This window comes from Aythya marila (genome assembly GCF_965140915.1).
Source record: "Aythya marila genome assembly, chromosome: 25".
Classification (NCBI taxonomy): Eukaryota; Metazoa; Chordata; class Aves; order Anseriformes; family Anatidae; genus Aythya; species Aythya marila.
This window is the reverse complement of record NC_139066.1, coordinates 2,630,001-2,651,583: the sequence shown is the minus strand read 5'-3', so window position 1 is coordinate 2,651,583 and position 21,583 is coordinate 2,630,001. Positions and strand designations below refer to the sequence as shown.

Sequence of the window (21,583 nt, the reverse complement as noted above, 5' to 3'; positions counted from 1 at the left end):
CTGTGTTATATCTAGCTAAAAGTAATTGATAATTACAGTACCTCATTGTATCTCAGCTGATACACACATTTGGAAATCTCAGATATCTTGAAGTTTCTTAAGTAGTACTACATAGCTATATGTATCCAACTGAATTTGTCCTTGAGGAAAGAGGATCCCAAAACTCAGTAGTTATTCAAGTTTGTACCCTTTCTATACAAGAACTGGACCATATTATGCAAAATGGGAACACACAAATTTTTCAAAATTCTTTGAAAATGTGACACAATATAGAAAATTTTCAAATTGGGTTGTGGATTAAGACCACAATTTCTGGATGTGTGGTCTACAGAGCAGAAAAACTTTATTTATGATAGCTATTTTAATTTCATTATAGTTGCAGCTTAAGTTCTGACTTTTATAAAAATTTCCGCTTTACAAAGTAATAATGCATTGGTAGTGACTACGTAGATGCTGCTAATGATGTTGATAACTGTGATTTTCACAAGTATCTATGGGGATTGATTTTCTGGCAACTCTGTTCACAAACCCACAGATTAGTGCACTGTAAAATTTAGAAAAGGACAAGACAGAGTAACAGATTATTCTCTGTAGAAGGTCAAATAGGAGTTAGGCATTATGTAGCTCAGAGAATTCATAATCCTCTTGAGTTACGGTAATTTTCTTCTAACTAGCATGTCTTTGACTATCTTAATGATTAACGGTACTAGTAAGTATAGCACTATCAACTCTAACGTAGTGTGAAAGAAATGTAAAACAACTGTAAAATGTGAGAGAGATACAGAGAGACAAGTGAATTATATTCACTAATAGTAAGTCATTGATGTCATTGTCTTTACAGAGGTAGATGGGAGACATGGAAGTTGGCAATCACACCACAGTCAAAGAGTTCATCCTTCTTGGATTTCCCATTGCTCCTCACTTGCAGATTCTCTTCTTTGCAATATTTCTCATAGCATATATCTTAGTTTTAGCAGAAAATGTAATCATCATTCTGGCTGTCTGGACAAACTATAACCTCCACTGCCCCATGTATTTCTTTCTAATTAACTTGTCCTTCCTGGAAATCTGGTATGTGACAGTCACACTTCCCAAGACAATGCTGAGCTTTGTATCAGAGGCAAAGGAAATCTCCTTCATGGGATGCATGACACAGCTGTACTTCTTCCTCAGCCTGGGAAACACTGAGTGCCTCCTCCTAGCAGTCATGGCATATGACCGCTATGTCGCCATCTGTAAGCCTTTCCATTACTCCACCATTATGAGACATATTGTCTGTGTCTACCTTACTATGGGATCCTGGTTGACTGGTTTCTTAATTTCTGGATGTAAAGTATTTTTTATCTCTCAGTTAACTTACTGTGGACCCAATATAATTAACCATTTCTTCTGTGATGTTTCGCCTCTCTTGAACTTAGCCTGCACAGATATGGAAAGAGCTGTTCTTATGGATTTTGTGGCTGCCTTATTTATTCTCCTGATGCCTCTCTCCATAGTAATGCTATCCTATGCCTATATTATCTTCACTGTTCTTCACATTTCATCTGTACAAGGTTGCCAAAAAGCCTTTTCCACCTGTGCCTCCCACCTTATAGTGGTTATTGTCTTCTATGCAACAAGCATTTTCATCTATGTGAGGCCCAAAACACTTGCAGTTCATGACTCACACAAAATTGTGTCTGCTTTCTATTCTATTGTTGTTCCTCTCTTCAACCCCATAATTTACAGCCTAAGGAACCAGGAAATCAAGGATGCTGTCAAAAAGGTTTTCTTCAACAAAACAGTTTCCTTGCAGAAGCATCAGCAGGTTTAATGAGAGATTGGAAAGATAAGAAAACCATATAAAAACATAGGATTTTATAATTAAATCAAGTTATGAAAATCTCTGGTTTGTACTTCAGAAGCTGAAGCAAGCTGGTCCAAAAAAAAAATTTTTTTTTTTTTTCTTTAAATTTTGGAATTGCAGGGAACTGAATGATACACAGTCATACTCATGGTCTTATGTCACTATGAACGTCCCCGTAGGTCCTTTTAAGGAGAAATAATAGTAACAGTCAAAGGTAAATGTGGTGTTAAGGTCAGGGGAAAACTCCCGCTTTTGCAGTTCATTCTCCTGTATAATCAATTCTTGTGATTTAACCTGTCATGCAGCTAAGTACCACACATCCATTCACTTACTCCCCTGTACTGGGACAGGGGAAAGAATAAGAAAATGTAAAAGTGTCAGAACTCATGGGTTGAAATAAGAACAGTTTAATAAGAAAAGAATAAAAAAAATAAAAATAAAAGCAAACAAACAAACAAACAAAAAACAATACAGAGAAAAGAGTAAACAAAACAAGTGCTGCACAACACAATTACTCGCCACCAACTAATTGATGCCCAACCAACCCCCAAGTAATGGGAGCTCCTCACTGGCCACCTTCCCCAAGTTTTATTGTTCAGCATGATGTCATATTGTATGGAATACCACTTTGGCCAGTTTGGGTCTGCTGTGCTGGTTGTGTCCCCCACAACTTCTGGTGCATCTCCAGTCCCCCAGCTCCTCTCTACCTGGCCAGGATGAGAAGCTGAAAATTCCTTGACTTGGTGTAAGCAATGTTCTACAACTAAAATATCAGTGTGTTATCAGCATTATTTTTCTGCTAAATCCAAAACACAGTACCATAACAGCTACAAGGAAGAAAATTAATCCTATCCCAGCCAAAACGAGGACAATATCTACCTCTTAGTCTATGTGCATCATGCTCACGTCCCACACTTTCCAATACATGCCAGTTAATCACCACCACACTTCTTGTCTTTTGACATATAAACACAGATATCATACCCTTAGTCTATAAGCCTTCCCACTAAAATGTCCATTGAGTTCATTTAGTTTATAATTTTGGGCTCCACCTGTCTTAATGGGGCATTTCTGAGGGCAAGAGAGATGGTGTATGGTGTTGGATAGTTGCATGATGAGGTCAGCTCTGATTCCATCTCCGCTTCACTTCGCTTGGTTCCACCAAAATCTTTTCTTCATTAGTTTGGATGATTCTTACTGTAATAACATTGACATGACATATAGCAACCATAGCAATGATGGCATCATATAGCAACTAACATCTTACAATTAAAATCATTGGCTATTCTTTGATAAAATCAAATCCCCTCAAGATACATATCAGACTTGCCAAACCCTATGCATTTTTCAACAAGTAGTCCCAGATCTTCAGCAAAAGTAATCCCACAGATGTGTTTGCCTTTGCCTGAGGCAGCAATAACCCAGACTGTCTTCCCCAGCATGTTTTTTGTACGTGCTCTTCAGGGACTTTATCCCCTTTTAAAGCACATGCAGGTTTCAATTGGGAGGACCATATCAATTAGCAAATAATTGAGTATTAACTAACCAAGTGGCTTTTGCTAAATCTGTATCTCCGTGCTTGAATGTTCCATCATCCATTGCTCTCAGTTTTTAAAAGTCCACCATATTATTGTCTTCCCAGGGGCTGGTGCATGACAGGGAATCTTATACACCTACTCAAAGCCATATTCTTTGTTTCAGGTGTCTATGAGGTTGTTTCAGAAATGAGTCCTGTTTTCCGATTCAGTTCTTTCTGGAGTGTCACCTTGCCATAAATCTTTCTTTTCAAGGCCCAGGACGGTGTTTCCGATAGTGGCATGAAGCACTGAGTGTGTTTCAAACCTTCTGGTGGTAGCTTGCACCATAAAGCCAAAAGGTTGTGGTCAATGGTTCTATGTCTCTGTGGAGACCAGTCACAAATGGTGTCCCTCAGGGGTTGGTCTTAGGACCAGTGCTCTTCAACATCTTTATCAATGACATAGATGACGGAATCAAGTGTACCCTTAGCAAGTTTGCAGATGACACCAAGCTGAGCAGTGCAGTCGATGCAATATAGGGAAGGGATGCCATCCAGAGGCATCACCTAATGCATCACCTAATGCAAGGTGTTGCACTTGGGCTGGGGCAATCCCAGGTATTTACATAGACTGGGCGAAGAATGTGAGAGTAGCCATGCAGAGAAGGACTTGGGGGTCCTGATGCGGCTCTAGGCAGCCTGCTCTAGTAGTTGGCAACCCTGCCCAGAGCAGGGGGGTTGAAACTAGGTGATCTTTAAGGTCCTTTTCAACCCAGGCCATTCTGTGATTCTATGATAAAAGAAGGGAGATTTAGATTAGATGTTAGGAGGAAATTCTTTACGCAGAGGGTAGTGAGGCATTGGAACAGGTTGCCCAGAGAGGTTGTGGATTCCCTGTCCCTGGAGGTGTTCAAGACCAGGCTGGATGAGGCCCTTGGGAACCTGATCTAGTGCGTAGCATCCCTGCCAGAGGCACACATTTAAGGTTAAAAAAAAAAAAGAAAAAAAAAAGTTTTCTGCTGATGCACCTTCTCTCCTTTGCCTGTAAAGCTTTTCTAGGCAGCTAGCTCAGTTTGTAACAACTATATTGTAAATGTGTAATGTCAAGACACCCGAATGTAATCCTAAACTTCTTGTAGACAAAAATGGTAAGATTTATCACCCAAACGTAGTTTCTACAGTACGTATATCTAATTCTGAGCCAGTAACTCTTTAGAACAGATGATGGCAGTATTAGCTATTTTTTATTAAATGTTTACTGAACACACTTTAAATGCATCTCTGCTTGTTTGATAACAAGTTTAAAATCTGAAATTACATCAACAACTGATTGAAAATTTCCTTTAAAAACTTAGCCACTGAAATTTTGTTTTTCAATAAATATATCTTATTTCTGAAAAATATGAGACACAACCCAACATAGGGGCTTCATGAGGTTTTCTTATTCTTTTTTTTTTTTTTTTTTTTTTTCATAGAATCACAGAATATCCCAAGGTGGAAGGGACCCATAAGGATCATTAAGTCCAACTCCTGGCACCGCACAGGTCTGCCCAAAAGTTTAGACCATGTGACTAAGTGCACAGTCCAATCGCTTTTTAAATTCAGACAGGCTTGGTGCAGTGACTACGTCCCTGGGGAGCCTGTTCCAGTGTGCAACCACCCTCTCGGTGAAGAACCCCCTCCTGACGTCAAGCCTAAACTTCCCCTGCCTCAGCTTAACACCATTCCTGCAGGTCCTATCACTGGTGTTTACAGAGAATAGGTCACCTGCCTCTCCACTCCCCTTCGAGAGGAAGCTGTAGACCACGATGATGTCCCCTCAGCCTCCTCTTCTCCAGGCAGAACAGGCCCAGTGCCCTCAGCCGCTCCTCATACGTCTTCCCCTCTAGGCCCTTCACCATCTTCATTGCCCTCCTCTGGACAATCTCCAACAGTTTAATGTCCTTCTTGTTCTGTGGTGCCCAGAACTGCACACAGTACTCGAGGTGAGGCCACACCAGCGCAGAGTAGAGCGGGACAATCACCTCCCTCGACCGACTAGCAATGCTGTGCTTGATGCACCCCAGGATACGGTTGGCCTTCATGTCTGCTGGGGCACACTGCTGGCTCATATTCAACTTGCTATCAACCACAACCCCCAGATCCCTCTCTGTGGGGCTGCCTTACAGTGTCTCATCGCACAGTCTGCACATATAGCCAGGGTTGCCCCATCCCAGGTGTAGGAAAAATACATGAATGCAGCCCCCCTCTACCACAAATTATGCAGTCGAGTTTCCTGCATTTGGGGAAATTGCAGGAGTCAGCACACCCGGAGTGCAGGGGATGAGTCTTGCCCTGGGAAAACCACCTGCCTGATCATGGTGTCTCCCCTGCTAGATAAGTAGAGACACAACCCAACATATGGGCTTCATGAGGTCTTCTTATTCATTATTTTTATTATTATTATTATTATTTTTTCACAACAAAAGGAAGTAGAAAAGGTAAAAGAAAATGGTTAGATTGTTAATTGTTTTCTTTCTAGCTCTTGGTAGGTGTTTTTGTTTTTGTTGTTGTTGTTGTTGTTTTTCCAGATTGATATATTCGAATTTGGGTTACAGAATCATGCTTGGGCAGTATCATTTTTCAGCTAACTTTCCTTCAAAAATATTATTATTTTTCATTAGTTTTACGTCATTTTTCAGTAAAGGATTATATATACCTTTGATGGAATCTGGGAATATTTTACATTTAAGTTTCATGGTTCTTGAATCCAAAAACTTTTAAAGTTTTGGTTGCCTAAAAAATTGAACAAATTAAAACATAACATTGTTACTCGTTATTTTTTAAGCTGCTGCTAAAGCATAAAGGATTTGGATTTACTCTCCTTTTTCTCACTCTCATTCTTATCCTTATTCTTATTCTTATTCTTTTCTTGTTTATTTTTCATGTAATGAGGGAAAAAAAATCAGACATTGTAGATAAAGTGTTGATTAAATAAAAGATTTTTTGGCATAGAGAAACATAATTTCCCAACCCTATGAAATCTCTGGTCAGTAGCTATCCACTATTTCCTTGAGTTTTCTTGACAAGTCTGTGGTACCAGTTGAATATTTGTTTTCACTCTTTGCTTTTGCAAGGCCTTCCTTCCAATACAGAACCATATTCACACAGTGAAGAGAACAAAGAACTTCAGCTTTCTGATGGGTTGGTAATGAGCTTGGAAAATGAAGTATACAAATGAAGAAATGAAGTATCCAAATGGTTGGGCACACTGAGTTCCTCAAGACAAAAAGAGAAATGGCCAGGGGCTACAGTGCAGGACTTCTGGAATGAGACTGAATAGCAAGAGGAAGTGTAGAGCAGAAAGAGCCTGACTTCAGCTCTGAGTTGTGACATGGTGCCCTCACAGACACAGGGGACACAGGGAGAACTAGAGCACTGTCAGTCATCCAAGTAGAAATGTTACCCTCCCATTTTTATTTTATTTTATTTTATTTTAATTTTATTTTATTTCATTTTATTTTATTTTATTTCATTTTATTTTATTTTATTTCATTTTATTTTATTTCCAGATGTCTGTCCAGGCCACAAATCAGATCAGTTCATGATGATGTCATTGCAGCAGTTTCAGATGTTCTCCTGTCACACACTAATCCAAGGTTGTTCACATCCTGTTCACATTGTCCTGTTTGTCATGGCTCACCACTTCCAGCTACTGTATGCATATGTATTGCTTATACAAAGCAAGGCTATGATACAGCAACTCAGCTAGACAAATACATTGTAGTGAAGCATGCTGAAATTTAGGCCACATACTTAAGTGATCAAGGTGAGGTAATACTTAGCAAGTCACAATGCCAGGCAAAGTACTTGCAGCAGGTACCTGTTTCTTGTTGGGTAAATCCAGTTTCATGCCTGGCTCATAAAGGCTTTGGAAATGGGCTTGTTTCCAGCCCAAGAGACTCCGTCTGTAACAGCTGTCCCAGGGAAGCTGGGGACTGGGCAATTGCAGGCACAGAACACCACTACTCAGTGGCATACACTGTAGGTTCCATTTACCAAGTTGATGTCTATGGCAGTAGATGGCAACTTCTATTCACAAACACATAAATCTGGGCAGAGCTCTGACATGAGTCAAGGTCCGAGATCCCTCCTCAGGAGAGCGAGACACACACTGCAGCTGTTTGAGGTGACAAGACGTGGCTGGCAAGCAGCAATTTCAATACAGCAGTTCCACCTTCAGGACATGATGTTGAGATATGAGTAGCTTAGTGGGTAGTATTGATGATAGGATGTTTGGACTAGGTGATTTTGTAGGTCCTTTCCAATCTTGTGTTTCTATGATTCTATGACAGTCCTGTTGACAGTGCAGGCAGTTGGTGGGTGAATTTCTCCCCCGGGTTACTGCTTTCACTATGTACTGCGTTCTAACGTAGACATTCAACATGAGCTCCCAACTGTTTCACAGGTCACATCACCCCAAAGCCAAATTCAGAGTTTCTCCATCTCCAAAGCCGATTCGCTGTTGTTACCCAGGTTCCTTTCTTACCTCTCCATGCAACAGCCATAATTCCTGCCTCACTCACTGTTTAAATTAATAGATGGCCACACTCCCATTTCATCACATTCTTCCAATAGGCGTCACCTGTGTCACGCTACACCCCCGTTCCCCTCGCTTTGACCTGGGGAGCCGCACGTTCCCCAGCGCCTGCCGGGCTCACGGCAGCCGTTTCTCCGTCGCCACCTTCCCACCACGGGACCCGTCACCCATGGCGGCCGCCTGCCGCCCTTGGCGTTCCTGCCTCAGCCCCTCCCGTCAGCGCCCGCAGCACGCGGGCCCTTTAAGGATCCCCCAGGGGGGTGGGGAACTGCACGCGCCGGGACACCAAGGGCGGGAGGGAGACCGACTGCGCTCGGCGGGCGGGAGCGGTTGCGCATGCGCAGCCGGCAGCAATGCGGGTGCTGGTGGGTGAGTGCGGGGCGCGGCTGCGCGGGGAGCTGTGAGGGGATCTGTGAGGGGGGGGGGCGGCTGCTGCGGAGTGGGGTTCCCCGGGGAGCCGTAGGGCGCAGGGGGGGCTCTAGGAGCTCTGAGGGAGATGTGGTTTGGGAATTGGGGGGGGGAGGGGCTGGGCCTGGATTCACGGAATCACAGAATCGTTTAGGTTGGAAGAGATCTCCAAGATCACCCAGTCCGACTTCTGACCTAACACTAACAGTCCTCCACTAAACCATATCACTAAGCTCTACATTTAAATGTCTTTTAAAGACCTCCAGGAAATGGTGACTCCACCACTTCCCTGGGCAGCCCGTTCCAATGCCTAACAACCGTGTCGGTAAACAAGTTTTTCCTACTACCCAACCTAAAACTCCCCTGGCTCAACTTAAGCCCATTCCCCCTCGTCCTGTCACCAGGCACGTGGGAGAACAGACCAACCCCCACCTCACTACAGCCTCCTTTAAGGTATCTGTAGAGAGCGATAAGGTCACCCCTGAGCCTCCTCTTCTCCAGGCTGAACAAGCCCAGCTCCCTCAGCCGCTCCTCATAAGACTTGCCCTCCAGACCCCTCACCAGCTTCAATGGCTTTTTCTGGACACGCTCGAGCATCTCAATGTCCTGTGTGATTCAGCATAATGTGGGTAGCAGTTGGGATCCAGGCACCCTGAGGGGTAGGATGCAGTGCGTGGAGCCAGGGTATAGGGAGTGGTGGAGGCCTGCAGTGGGAGGGCTGGGGAGAGGGTGATCAGGGCCCAGTGGTGTACCCTAGGAGGATGGCCATGGTAACAGGAACTCCTGCGGTAGCTTTGCAAGCTGCTTCTGGTCTGTAATATCCTGTCTTTTTCACAGGTGGTGGGACTGGATTTGTGGGCAGAGCCCTGACCCATTTGCTTCAGAGCCATGGTCATGAGGTGACCCATGTCTCTCGACAAGGGGGCAAGAATCGCATCAGCTGGGTACGAAATAAGAGTGATTACAGAAGGGAGACCATGTCAAGGCTGAGGAGCTAGCCTACCTGGCATGGCATGCAGGGAATTTGCAGTGGGGAAACTGTTTCCCACTGATGTACCCTGCATCTCCTAGGTGCTGTACTGGTTGTGGTCAGTTGGGGTGGGTACTGCTGCAGCTCCAAGGAGCAAAATGTTCTCCATTCATGCTTGTGCGACAGGCAGTGTTTTACAAAGGTCAGGAAGTAACTGGCTGGATGTCTTGGGAGCTCATCCTGCTTGGTTGTTGGGAAGGCTTGAGAAGAGGGAAGGCTGGGTGTGTGATGTCTCTGTTACTGCTGCCTAGGAAGAGTTGTCCCGCGTTGGACTGCCCCAGTGCGATGCAGTGGTGAACTTGGCTGGTGAGAATGTCCTCAACCCTTTCCGCAGGTAATGTAGTGTTGTAACTTAGTGTTCCATAGTGTTGTGGGGACAAGGTGAAGGCAAGACAGCCCAATGTTGTCAGAAAATGTGGAGTGGGTCTGGCAAGGGAGTAGGGTGTCCAGAAAGGACAACCTGGGTTCCCTGGCTGTTGACATCTGAGTCTTCAGGTATCCAAAACATTTCTGTAGGCCTGTCAAGTCCCCAGAGAATTTTAAAAGATGCATTTTCTTCTGGACTGACAGGTGGAGGCCAGGCAAGGTAGTTGCATATGTCCAAAAAGGCACCAGATGCCTATGCTTAGACAATACTTAATAATATGCTTAGATAAAGTCAGAACCAAAATGGACTGTGGAAGTTGTTCTTGTATTGCTGAGGGTGTTTTTGGAAATGCCTCTTCCAGGTGCTTGAGGAGAATTCACACAGCTTTGGTGCCCACATTTTCTAATGTGTTTGCCCTAAGGGCATCCAAAACCTATAGCCTGTTCTGGGAAATGGTGAGCCGTGTTCTCCCACAGTTATCGTATGTTTAGGTAGTAATATTCTATGTCCTCCTTCTACTCTGGGGTGGGGGGAATTTATGTGACATCTCCTGTGCTTGTGAGGTGACGGTGGGGGCTCCCCATGGGGCTATTGTTTCCTGGGATATCCTGGTGGGAAGTATGAGTGGCTCTCCTTTTTCCAGATGGGGAGATGCTTTCTGCAAGGAAGTTATCAGCAGCCGAGTTGAAACCACCAGGACCTTGGCCAAAGCCATTGCTGATGCTGACCAGCCACCCAATGCTTGGGTCGTCGTCACCGGCGTAGGTATTGGTTGGGCCCAGCGTGCCTCATGCTGATGAGGAGAGGTGTACCTCCAGACAGAAGCATGCTTCTGGGGAAAATATGTCTTGCCTTGAAAGGCCAGCTTTATTGTCATTAGCATCACTGCGACTAGGCAAGGCTTGGTCAGCTTTTTTTTGTACTGCAGTGGAACTTGGATTCTCATGCTTTCACTTGGTAGCATTAGGACAGGACTTAATGTTTTCCCTGTGAAAGCCTTAAGGCATCTGTAGAACCAAGTTGTCTAAGCTGAATCCCCCCATACATCTCCAGCTTTGCATTTCTGCTTCCTACAGGCTTTGAAGCTGCTGCGGGTTAGCATTTATGACAGACAGGAAGCTCCTTTCTATGCAGCCAGCTCAGTGCCTTGTTTGCTGGTGCATTTGATTCATGGCGTTGCCATCTCAGCTGGAATACTAGCACATGCTGTTGAACCTGCAGAGTGCATTTGTAGTTCAAAACCTAGTGCTGTTCATATGAGGATGTCCCTGGAGACAGGGATAAGGGTTGGGGAGAAGAGGGCCAGCTGATGTTGGGATTCAATCCCAACCCGCTTTTTGCTGTTATACCCACAGGCTATTACCGCCCTAGCCCCACAGCTGAGTATACTGAGGATAGCCCTGGAGGGAATTTTGACTTCTTCTCACGTCTGGTGAGCTCCTGGGAAGCTGCAGCTGTCATCCCTGATGGTCCAACTCGTGGTGTTCTGGTGAGATCTGGTAAGACAGGGCATCATGCATGACTGCAGTGGCTGTGCTTTGGAGCTGGGGCAGGAGGGGAAGGGGTGGGAGAAGTGCATCAGATTATGTATCTTGTCTTGTTGGGGTGCGGTCCCAGGTCCCGCCCTCTAAGGATTGTCTCCTGGCTGTAGGTCTGGGGCTGGAGAGGGTCCCTGTCTCACTCTGTTCTTTCCACAGGTGTAGTGCTGGGCCGAGGTGGTGGCGCAATCTCTCAGATGCTCTGGCCATTCTGGCTAGGACTGGGAGGCCCCATAGGGTCTGGGCACCAGCCATTCCCGTGGATCCACATTCAGGACCTGGCTGGGATCATATGTCATGCCCTGGAGAATGAGTGCCTGCAAGGGGTCTTTAATGGTGTCTCCCCATCTTCTCCTGCCACCTCCAACAGCACCTTCACTCAGGAGTTTGCTGCAGCCCTGGGACGCCCAGCCCTACTGCCAATGCCTGCCTGGGCCGTGCGAGCTGTCTTTGGGGTCGAGCGGGCTGTTATGTTGTTGGAGGGCCAGAAAGTGGTACCAAAGCGCACCCTGGAGAGCGGCTACCATTTCATCTTTCCTGACCTTTCTGCAGCTTTGAAGGACATTGTGGCTTGAGCATTCCTTGTTCAGGCTGTTTAGGGCCTTGTTTTGTGGTTCCCTGGCTCATATACCTTTCCTTGGGTGAAAGAGGGTGTCTTTTCCTGTTCTGTCTTCTTTTGCTCATCGCCAGTTTAGGAGCTCTTAAAGGATTGTGACTGCTGAATCTGCCATCTCTTTTCCACAGCATTTATGTGAGCTGCTCACAGAGCACTTTGGGGGAAGGATGTCTCTGCCCCCTGCAAAAGAGGTATGGTAGCAGGGAAGATTTTCAGGTGTTGTAACTCTTCTCCGTGTTACTGGAAGTCTCTCTTCCTTTTTTTCCCAATGTCTTTCACCACATGATCACAAGAGACTTAGTTACGCTCTTCTGTTTTCCTTGTCTCAATCTCATAGGAAATTGTAATTAATTAATTGTAAGCTTGTAATTAAGAAAGGGGGGGATCCATTTGAGGAGGTACAGAGAGTGATGGATATGGGTGACTTGGAGACCTTGCCTTCTCCTTTTTTTCTGGTAGATTCGTGCTAGAGCAAAGGTGTCAGAACCTCCAGCTGACTCGGCCTGAGCATTGTGCCCCTACAGGTGGATTTGCAGGATTCCATAGTACGTAAGGGTTTTCATTCATAAGTTTTTCTGCTTTATGACAAGTTACTACAAATCACTGCTAGCATGTATACGTGTGTTTAATAACACAAGTATATTTATCGAGCTATTATGAATTATTATCAGGAAAACAAGTGTGTGTATTTGTATGTGTTTATATATAAAAAGTCAATAGCAGTAGTCAGTAATAAAGCAGTAAGCATATATACTAATATTACAGGTTATTACAAACAATGCTAGTGAAATTGCAAGCATTCTCATTATTGATTACTTATAGGCACATACATATATTCAAAACATAACCAGTGCCACTAGCTAACAAATCAATCCCCAAAGTGGGGATCAAGCTGTCTTCAAAGTGGTCTAACTAGGAAAACCACCCTCAGAAAGGGGTTAGTAGAGAAAGCTGACCTTAGAAAAGTCAATTTTCAACTTGACAGTTTTATTTTGCCAAATGGTATGCAGAAGATAGTTAAATGAGCAGAAGGCTACAAAGATAATGAGGGGAGTGGAGTACCTCTCATACGAGGAGAGGCTGAGAGAGCTGGGCCTCTTTAGCTTGGAGAAGACTGAGCGTGGGTCTTATTTCAATGAGTACAAATACCTGAAGGGAGGGTGTCAAGAGCATGGGGTCAGACTCTTTTCAGTGGTGCCTAGCAACAGGACAAGAGACAACGGGCACAAGTTGAAACACAGAAATTTCCAGCTATTAAGGAACATTTTTTTACTGTGAGGGTGACAGACCACTAGAACAGGTTGCGCAGAGAGGTTGTGGACTCTCTTTCTTTGGATATATTCAAAACCTGCCTGGATGCCATCCCATGCAATGTGCTCTAGGTGATCCTGCTTGGCGGGGGGGCAGATGATCTCAAGATGTCCCTTCCAACCTCAGCCATTCTGTGATTCTGTACGGTGCGGTGCAGTGCCTTCTTGCATATTAGTGGAGACTTTGTGGATGGAGCTATATTTAGCATATTCTGCACCTACATTGTCTATGAAACATACACTCCAGTAAGAAAACCATGTTCTCTGAAATCCTGGTTTTTCAACAAAAGGAATTAATTTTTCTCAACAAGGAATTATTTGGCCAATTCTACTTGAGAGGCAATACAAGAGGTAAATTACAGGGCAAGTAAGCGCCAAGACAGAAAAAATGGCACAGTTTATTTCAACTCAAAGCAGAAATTGTGTTGGTTGAATCTCTCCCTAGAAATGCCTTTTGCAGGAATCCTTAGGAATCCATAGGATTCTATGTTGCAGATGCCTGTAACTGTATAGAGAAACACTACAATCAATGTGTGATGAGGTAGTGGAACAGGTTGCCCTGGAAAGTTGTGGATTTCCCATCCCTGGAAGTGTTCAAGGACAGGTTGGATGGGGCTTTGAGCAACTTGGTCTAGAGGGTGGCATCCCTGCCCATGGGAGAGGGTTTGAAGTTAGATCATCTTTAAGCTCTCTTCCAATCCAAATATATGATTCTATGCCTCCCATAAGACCATGACCACATTGCCTTTGATTTTCACTTAACAATTTCAGTGGACTAGCTATGTTGGATGAGAAGCAAAAGCTTGCCTACAAACTAGATGATCCAGCAGCATACACATTGTCCCTTTGTGGGGAAGCAATCAACTCATTCAAAGGCAGCGATGGAAGAGGGGAGGCAGTCATGCTCCAGAAAGGCAGCATCAACGTTCAAAGTTCAACTATAAACTGAAATCTTGAATTAACATGCTTGCAACCATTTTGACTCTCTGCATCAGAACCTCAAGTCCATTAATAATTGTAGAAAGTCTCAAAACCTACCAGATTATTTCTCAAAATAAAAAAAAAGAAAAAAAAGAAAATAAGAAAAGAAAGATTTTTAACAGTAACTTCATAGCACTACTCATATGATTCCTTTACACAGCTTGGTTCTCCTCTAAATGATTCCATACAGTAATTAGTATCACCCTATGGCTTTTTTGATGGAAGAAAATTTCTTAAAGATTACTGTTTATGTATTATGCTCTTACATAATGTACATCATGGAGTTGCTCCTAAGAGAACTTTATTAACAAACAAAACAACAACAGCAACAAAAACAGTTTTATTTACTTCAAAATACTTAACTGTTTCTTTATTATATTTTTCCACACGTAAGAATGTATTTGCTGACCAGCTTCCACACTGAGCTTCTGATCTCCTTGTTACACAGGGTATAGATTATGGGATTAGTCAGGGGGAAGATGACTGTATGGAAAAGAGCAACAATCTTTTCCATTGGGACAGCTTGGAAGGGTAAGACATAGATATACATAGCTGGGCCACACATGACAAAAACCACAATGATGTGGGAAACACAGGTGGAAGCAATTTTGCTCTTTGCCTTGGAGGACTGTGTCCGGAGCTTCAGCAGCAGGACAGCGTAGGAGATGAGCAGAAGTGCAGAACACATGACAATGACAACTCCATTGTTGAGAAATATCAAAAGTTCCACTACGTGAGTATCAGCACAGGCCAATTTAACCAGCTGATGGACATCACAGAAGAAGTTGTCCAGGATGTTGGGGCCACAGAAGGGGAGAGCAATGGTGAGAGCAAATAGAGTGATGCCATGGATGAAGCCCCCTGCCCATGAAGCTCCAACCAGGACATAGCATACTGCCCTGTTCACAAGCCTGGTGTAGTGAAAAGGTTTGCAAATGGCTACATAGCGGTCATAGGCCATGGCCACGAGCAGGAAAGCTTCAGCTGCTCCCAGGAAGTGGAGGAAGAAAAGCTGGGCCATGCAAGCATTGTAGCAGATTGTCTTACGGTGTGAGAAAAAGTCAGCCAACATTTTAGGTGGGGTCACACAACAGTAACAGATGTCCAAGAATGCCAAATTGGCCAGGAAAAAATACATGGGTGTTCCCAGTTGGGACTCTCCTTGAATTGTGAGAATGATAAGGACGTTGCCTGGGAGAATTATCATATAGAACAGCAGGAAGAAGAAGAAGAGAAGCATCTGGACTTTGTGGGTTTGAGAAAATCCTAACAGAACAAACTCTTTAACTACTGTGTTGTTCTCATACTCCATTTGGACTCTGTAAAACCCTGAAAAACAGTAATCAAAGAAAAATGAACAAATACCAGTGTAAATATACTAGAATATTTAATTAACTTCAGGTATACTTAGACTGCCTAATAAGCACATGCTTTGACCATTGCCTAGTTTTAAGGCACTTCTTATGGTGAAATACTTGAAAGCTAGTAATTTAGATTCCCATTAACCTGGGCATTGTACTGGAAATATAAACTGAAAACATCCACACGTCATCAGGTGTTCCACATTTTCTCTACACCCCATGAACGGGCACCAGGATTAAGTGTAAGTCATAAAGTATCAGTCCAGTCTCCTATAGTAAGCTATTTTTTGTGGTTTACAGTGTAACTGTCTATCTGAACTACTCCTGTATACATCCTTTCCAAACGACAAAAGTAGGCCCTTCCAGGGTACTATACAATTCATTCTAATGTAGACAGTCAAACAAGTCTAGATGAATTGCACTCCAATAACTCAGTAAACCTAACAATCACATCCACGGATTATGAAAGAAAGCTAAGTATAGATCACTCATATCTGAAGTGTATTACAACTGAACAATTTAAAATCGCTTTACAGTCAATGATATCTGTACAACCAGCCCAAGGAATAAAGAATTCCATCATAAATTTTTTCAATTCACGCACTTTTTAAAAGAATATATTTTCCTCAATTGTCTTTCAAGGGAGCCGAGATCACATACTGACTTCCATCTTTCCTCAAAGAAATCCCTCAGCAGTGTCTAATTTTCCAAAGAAATCATCAGACCATTGGAACCATGAAGAAAATTCAATTATCTAAATCTCTCTCTGAAATTAATCCACCAAGAATTGACTTGAAGGGAGATTTTGAAAACATATTGAGCTTTTCCATGGAATGGATCAAGTCATTTAAATTTCCATACATTTTGAATGACATTGTGGATTTTAACTCATCTCTCACAAAGACAGACATTACAAACAAACAAACAAACAAAAAAAACATAGGAAAGAAAACAAAAACAGTCAACTTTAGTTAAATAGAAAGACTTGTAAAATAAGTTCTGTCATTCCTCCCAATTCCAGTTCTGTTTCTTCTGAGTCAGAAGAAAGTTACATGAAATTTTGTCTCCTTTTCTTCTCTAATAGCTTTCTTTCATTTTGCTGCAAAGATGGTATGTTTGTATGCATGACTATGTCTGCCTGTTACCGCATTAATTAAAATAAAATAATGAAATAAAGGAATATAAGGAAGGAAAAAAGAGAGAAAAATACCCTTTAAGACACTTTTTGATGTTTCTGTCAAATATCAAAATTTCTCATCATGCCTTGAAATAAACAAACCAAAACAACAACGAAAATCATATTATTGATATTTTGTGTTTTCTTTATTTTCTCCTTTACTACATGGACAGTTGAAAGGCTCATTGTGCTAGATGTGTGTATAAATAGGTCCATATTGTCCACTATTTAATTTCTCAGCTACCTGCAAATCCATGCCAACAGGCATCTGGAGCTAAGTGTCTCTTTGCCTCACTTTAAATTTCCTCTCATTGATTTGGTCGGCTCTGGAACTAACCTAACAACCCTTCCCATCCCATCACGTGTCAGGAAGATTCCTGCAGGAATCTATTGCTCCACACTGCTGTCCTTTATCTGACCCTACACACCCATCCAATGCAGTAACACTCACCTCTGCTTGCCTATAGATACTTCTGTGGTTGCACTTGACTTTCATGACTTCACATCTCTACCACCTAGGTTTCTCATCCCTAACTGGTATAGAAGCAACTGAAGCTACATCCTCTTGTGCCATTTTATGTGCTCTGCTCTACAGTTTCAGATCTAACAGATCTGACAGCACTGAATACTATGTTCAGCTGTTTGAATTCTACATGTCTACCTCAGACTTGCATTTTTTTCTTTGGACAGATCAAAATTATATATAATCTCTGAATTTATTCCCTGATTCTGACTGGCATTCTTGAACCTAAATGTCTGTGAAACTACAGTTCTCACCCTTCTTGTCATCCACCGTTTAAGGCAGAATGTCCTTCCTCCTCAGGCAAGGTTAGCAGTCAACATCTCAAACCCCATACTGGGAGGAGAACAGTATTGCCTGTAATTCTTCTCTTCCTTATTGGTTGTGATAGTTCATTGATTTGGGGTAATTCTCACTGACATCAATTTTATGTAAGACAGCTAAGACCTGAACACCCCTAATTCTTCCATCTCTTATCTACTGTTTTCCCAAGTGCTTCCCAGGTACCAACAGCTCTCCAGCTACCAAACTCTTAGCTTCACTCCAAGCCGTGACTTTATTTCTGAAGCAATCCCAGCTTTAAAATCCTACAAAAGCTAAAATGCATAAAAGCTTCAATACATATCTCACTTTCAGGATCTCTGTTGGTAGTCCATCATCTCTGCTTGAAGTCTTCTTTCTCTTCCTCTCCCCCACACTCCTATGTTTAGCACTGCTGTGCATGCACCACAGGTTCGGTTCTGTTAAATTCCATGCCCATTTTCAGTGTTTTTTTTCCCTGTCTGCTTGTCAGCACTAGCACGACAGAATGCAAACAGATTGCCTATGACCTTAGATGCTTCACTCACCTCCTGCTGATAAAGGATGAAAGGTGTATGCCAGAGGATGAAGAAGATTTTGTTTCTTTGCATCCTCTGTATGTTACTTTCTTTGTCTCTTTAAGAGACAACTGGGGCTGCAGGTGGTTTCTTGTTCCAAGTGTGGAGGTTACACAATTATAGAAAGCAGCCATTCTTCCAGAGTGCTAACTGAGATGCCCAGGGGTCTTAATAAAAGCCCTAAGGTATGTGATTATTTAAGAGCAGGAACGAGTGATAGTCCTCTGGCTTGACCAAGCTCAGTAGCCTCTCTGTGATGTCGTGAATGTGTGTTCAAGGCAGGCAGCAAACCTCTTGAGAGATTGTGTGGGTGGAAAATGGTCCCTCAGTGCCTCTCAGAGAGGAATCTCCAATTACCAAGAGCTAAACTTAGTGAGGGATGCAAAGAATAATATGAAGAGGTTCTACAGGTACATTGGCCACAGAAGAAAGACTAAGGGAAGTGTACCACCTCTGACAAATGAAGACAGAGATCTGGTAATGACAGATGTGGAGAAGGCAGAGATACTTAACAATTTCTGTGCCTCAGTGTCTTTACTAATGGTCAGGCTTCCCATATCTCTTGAGTCCCCGAACCCCTAGGCAGGGGCTGGGAATTTTCCTGAGGGAATTGGCTGATGTAGTCATCAAGCCTGTCTCCATCATATTTGAAGAATCAAGGCACTCAGGCCAAAGTTCCTGGTGACTGGAAAAAGGGAGATATCACTCTCATTTTTAAAAAGGGTATAAAGGAAGAGCTGGGGAACTATAGACCAGTAGTTGCTCTCCTCTCCTACTTTTGTAGCCCTTCTCTGGAAATGCTCCATGGTCTTCATGTCCTTCTTGTAGCGAGGAGCTCAAAACTGAATACTACTCAAGGCGTGGCCTCACCAGAGCAGAATACAGATCACGTCCCTGGTCCTTCTGGCTACACGATTCCTGATACAAGTCAGGATGCCAGTGGCCTTCTTGGCCACCTGGGCACACTGCTGGCTCATGGTCAAGCAAGCATCAATCAGCACCCTCAGATCCTTTTCCTCTGCACATCTTTTGAGCCACTTTGCCCCAAGCTTGTAGTGTTGCATGAGGTTCTTGTGGCCAAAGTGCAGGACCCGCCACTTAGACTTGTTGAGCCTCATCCCATTGGCCTCTGCCCATTGATCCAACCTGTTCAGGTCCCTCTGCAGGGCCTTCCCGCCCTCCAGCAGATTGACATTTCCCCCCAGCTTGGTGTTGTCTGCAAACTTACTTGGGGGTGCACTCAATTCCCTCTTCCAAATCATCAGTAAAGATATTAAAGATATAATCTGGGTGACTCTTACTGTAATACTGCTGATGTGGCATATAGCAACCATAGTAGCGATGACATATTGTATTATATAGCAATTAACATAATACAATTCAAATCATTGGTTTTTCTCAACCGAAATTAAATCCCTTTGAGCAAAATATGGGGCTTCCCCATGCTTATGCATTACCATCAAGAGCAACCAGGTACTTGAGCAAAAGCAGTCCCACAAATGCGTTTGCCTTTACCTGAGGCACGAATAACCCAGACTGTCTTCCCCAGTAAGTTTTTTATACAGGGATATTATCTCCTTCTACACTGCATAAGAGTTTTGAGTGTGCAAAGACAGTTTGGTTGGCAGATACCCTAGTGTTGAGTAACCAGGTGGCCTTTCCAAGTGTCCATGGTCAGGCCTACCCCTCAAGCAGCCTATCCACGTGCTGGCCTGTATATTCCTGACTCCAAAACTCTAGGGGATGACTTGGGGTCTCCCTTGGTACTTTCTGAAAGATGTTGCAGGTGGGGCCATTCTTCCCCAGCTGCAGTGTAGAGCATGTTTTTTAGATTTTTCCTTCCTGGACTGGCCCAATGGCTACAGCATGATGAATATCCTGATTAATTTGTTCTAAGACTTGTCATTGGTCAGGGCCCAATTTGAAATTGTTCTTCTTCCGGGTCACTTGATAGAGACAACATACAATCAGACTGTAGTTTGGAATTTGCGTTCTCCAAAAACCCACAATGTCTAAGAAAGCTTTTCTTAGGCCAAAAAATCCTAAGAAAGCTGTTTCCTTTTTGCTAGCTGGTGGAGACATAGCTGTTATTTTGTTGATCACATCCGCTGGAATCTGACAATATCCAATTTGCCATTTATTTCTAAAAACCGGATCTGCTTTGCAGGTCCCTTAATATCACTTTGGTTTACAGCAAAACCAGCTTTCAGAAGGACTTGGAGATATTTTCTTCCCTTTCTCAAATACTCCTTCTGCTGTACCGTCCCACTTGATGATGTCATCAATGTATTGCAGGTGCACTGGAGCTTCCCCCTGTTCCAGTGCAGCCTGGATCAGTCTATGGCAAATGGTAGGGCTGTATTTCCACCCTGGGGCAGTTGATTCCAGGTGTACTGGACACCACTCCAAGTGAAAGCCAAGTGTGGCCTGCACTCTGCTGCCAAAAGGATTGTGAAAAATGTATTAGCAATATCAGCTGTTCTTCAGCCCTCTTCAGTCCCACAACAGAAGGGTCTTCTGAGAGACTGGGCAAGGTAGGCAGCTGTTTAATTTCCTCTGTCTCCAAGGCAGCTATGCCAAAAGCCCACTAGTACCCTTTGGCATCCTTAAAATACCATACCATGAGGTAGTCTATGACAAAGATGCACCAGAGCCTCCAGACTTGTCACCAAGTGCTTTTGCCACTCAATTCCTGTTAGACTCACCTCAGCCGCCAATGCAACCAGCTGTCCCTGTCACTCCAGTAACAAAGATGGGTTCTGCCCCTTTCTAACTTGATGGCATTAAGTTACACCGTGTATTAGTGTCCACTAGAGCCTAATACTTCTGTGGGTCTGATGTGCCAAGCCTTTGAATCCACACAGTCCAATAAACCTGATTGCTCCTTTCCTCTGCCTGGCTGGAGGCAGGGCCCTTCCAATCAGTTGTGGTCACTGTGTTGAAATTCATTACTCACTTCATGTAAATGTGGATCAAATGTCCCTTCACTGAAGCCAGGAGTAAACTCAACTCATCTGTTTTGGAGATCTGCTCACTGGATACTGGAGCAGTCATTTTCTTAGCAGTCCCTTTTTCAGTCCCTTTTTCCATTGTTTTTCCTTGTAATTCGTGTATCTATGTGTTAGTGTTGAGGTAGATTTTCCATCCCACTTCCTCATGTCCTCCCTGTGGTTGCACAGGTAAAACCACAGCATGGCACATGGTGTGTACCCGCTATGTCCTCTCTTGGGCAGAGGAGCACTTACTCCTAATAGCTGAGACACTGGTTCATATAGATAAGGATTAGGGCATAACTCTTTGATTTGCTGGACCTCTTGGGAAAGTTTCCTCACAGCTGAGACACAGGCCCATAGAGCGGAAGAGAGGCTTTCTTCATACTGCTGAAGTTGGACAGACAATGCATCCGCCTTGTGTTCCTCTCCATCTTTCCAGGTTATTACTGCCAATGAGTTGGTG

The 21,583-nt window shown here is 43.5% G+C and overlaps 3 protein-coding genes across 4 annotated transcripts; 2 read left to right on the top strand and 1 right to left on the bottom strand.

Annotated features, from left to right (window-relative positions):
* Positions 1-856: 856 nt before the first annotated feature.
* On the top strand, positions 857-1,813 carry LOC309887353 (olfactory receptor 6A2-like; the record flags this gene model as incomplete). The annotated part of the gene is made up of 1 exon (XM_082778976.1): positions 857-1,813. The coding sequence occupies one exon, from the start codon at positions 857-859 to the stop codon at positions 1,811-1,813; it is 957 nt and encodes a 318-aa protein (XP_082635102.1).
* Positions 1,814-8,290: 6,477 nt separating this feature from the next.
* Positions 8,291-12,204, top strand: SDR39U1 (short chain dehydrogenase/reductase family 39U member 1). Of its 2 annotated transcripts, none has more exons than XM_082779115.1 (6): positions 8,291-8,310; positions 9,187-9,293; positions 9,631-9,713; positions 10,390-10,511; positions 11,102-11,245; positions 11,444-12,204. In XM_082779115.1, the coding sequence occupies exons 1-6, from the start codon at positions 8,295-8,297 to the stop codon at positions 11,857-11,859; spliced, it is 888 nt and encodes a 295-aa protein (XP_082635241.1). In that variant the 5' UTR covers positions 8,291-8,294; the 3' UTR covers positions 11,860-12,204. The 2 variants fall into 2 exon arrangements, with proteins under 2 accessions (XP_082635241.1, XP_082635240.1); XM_082779114.1 differs by lacking the exon at positions 8,291-8,310 and adding an exon at positions 8,615-8,674.
* A 135-nt stretch (positions 12,205-12,339) lies between these two features.
* On the bottom strand, positions 12,340-16,841 carry LOC309887418 (olfactory receptor 4N5-like). Its single transcript, XM_082779113.1, has one exon. The coding sequence runs from the start codon at positions 15,501-15,503 to the stop codon at positions 14,565-14,567; it is 939 nt and encodes a 312-aa protein (XP_082635239.1). The 5' UTR covers positions 15,504-16,841; the 3' UTR covers positions 12,340-14,564.
* Positions 16,842-21,583: the final 4,742 nt, after the last annotated feature.

What these genes read in the sequence shown, in the direction of transcription:
- SDR39U1 (XM_082779114.1), top strand. An exon ending in GTCCTCAACCCTTTCCGCAG is followed by an intron (nt 9,714 to 10,389) that starts GTAATGTAGTGT and finishes TCCTTTTTCCAG; the next exon opens with ATGGGGAGATGCTTTCTGCA. An exon ending in TGGTGTTCTGGTGAGATCTG is followed by an intron (nt 11,246 to 11,443) that starts GTAAGACAGGGC and finishes TTCTTTCCACAG; the next exon opens with GTGTAGTGCTGGGCCGAGGT.
- LOC309887418 (XM_082779113.1), bottom strand. Translation starts at nt 15,503, where the DNA reads ATGGAGTATGAGAACAACACAGTAGTTAAAGAGTTTGTTCTGTTAGGA.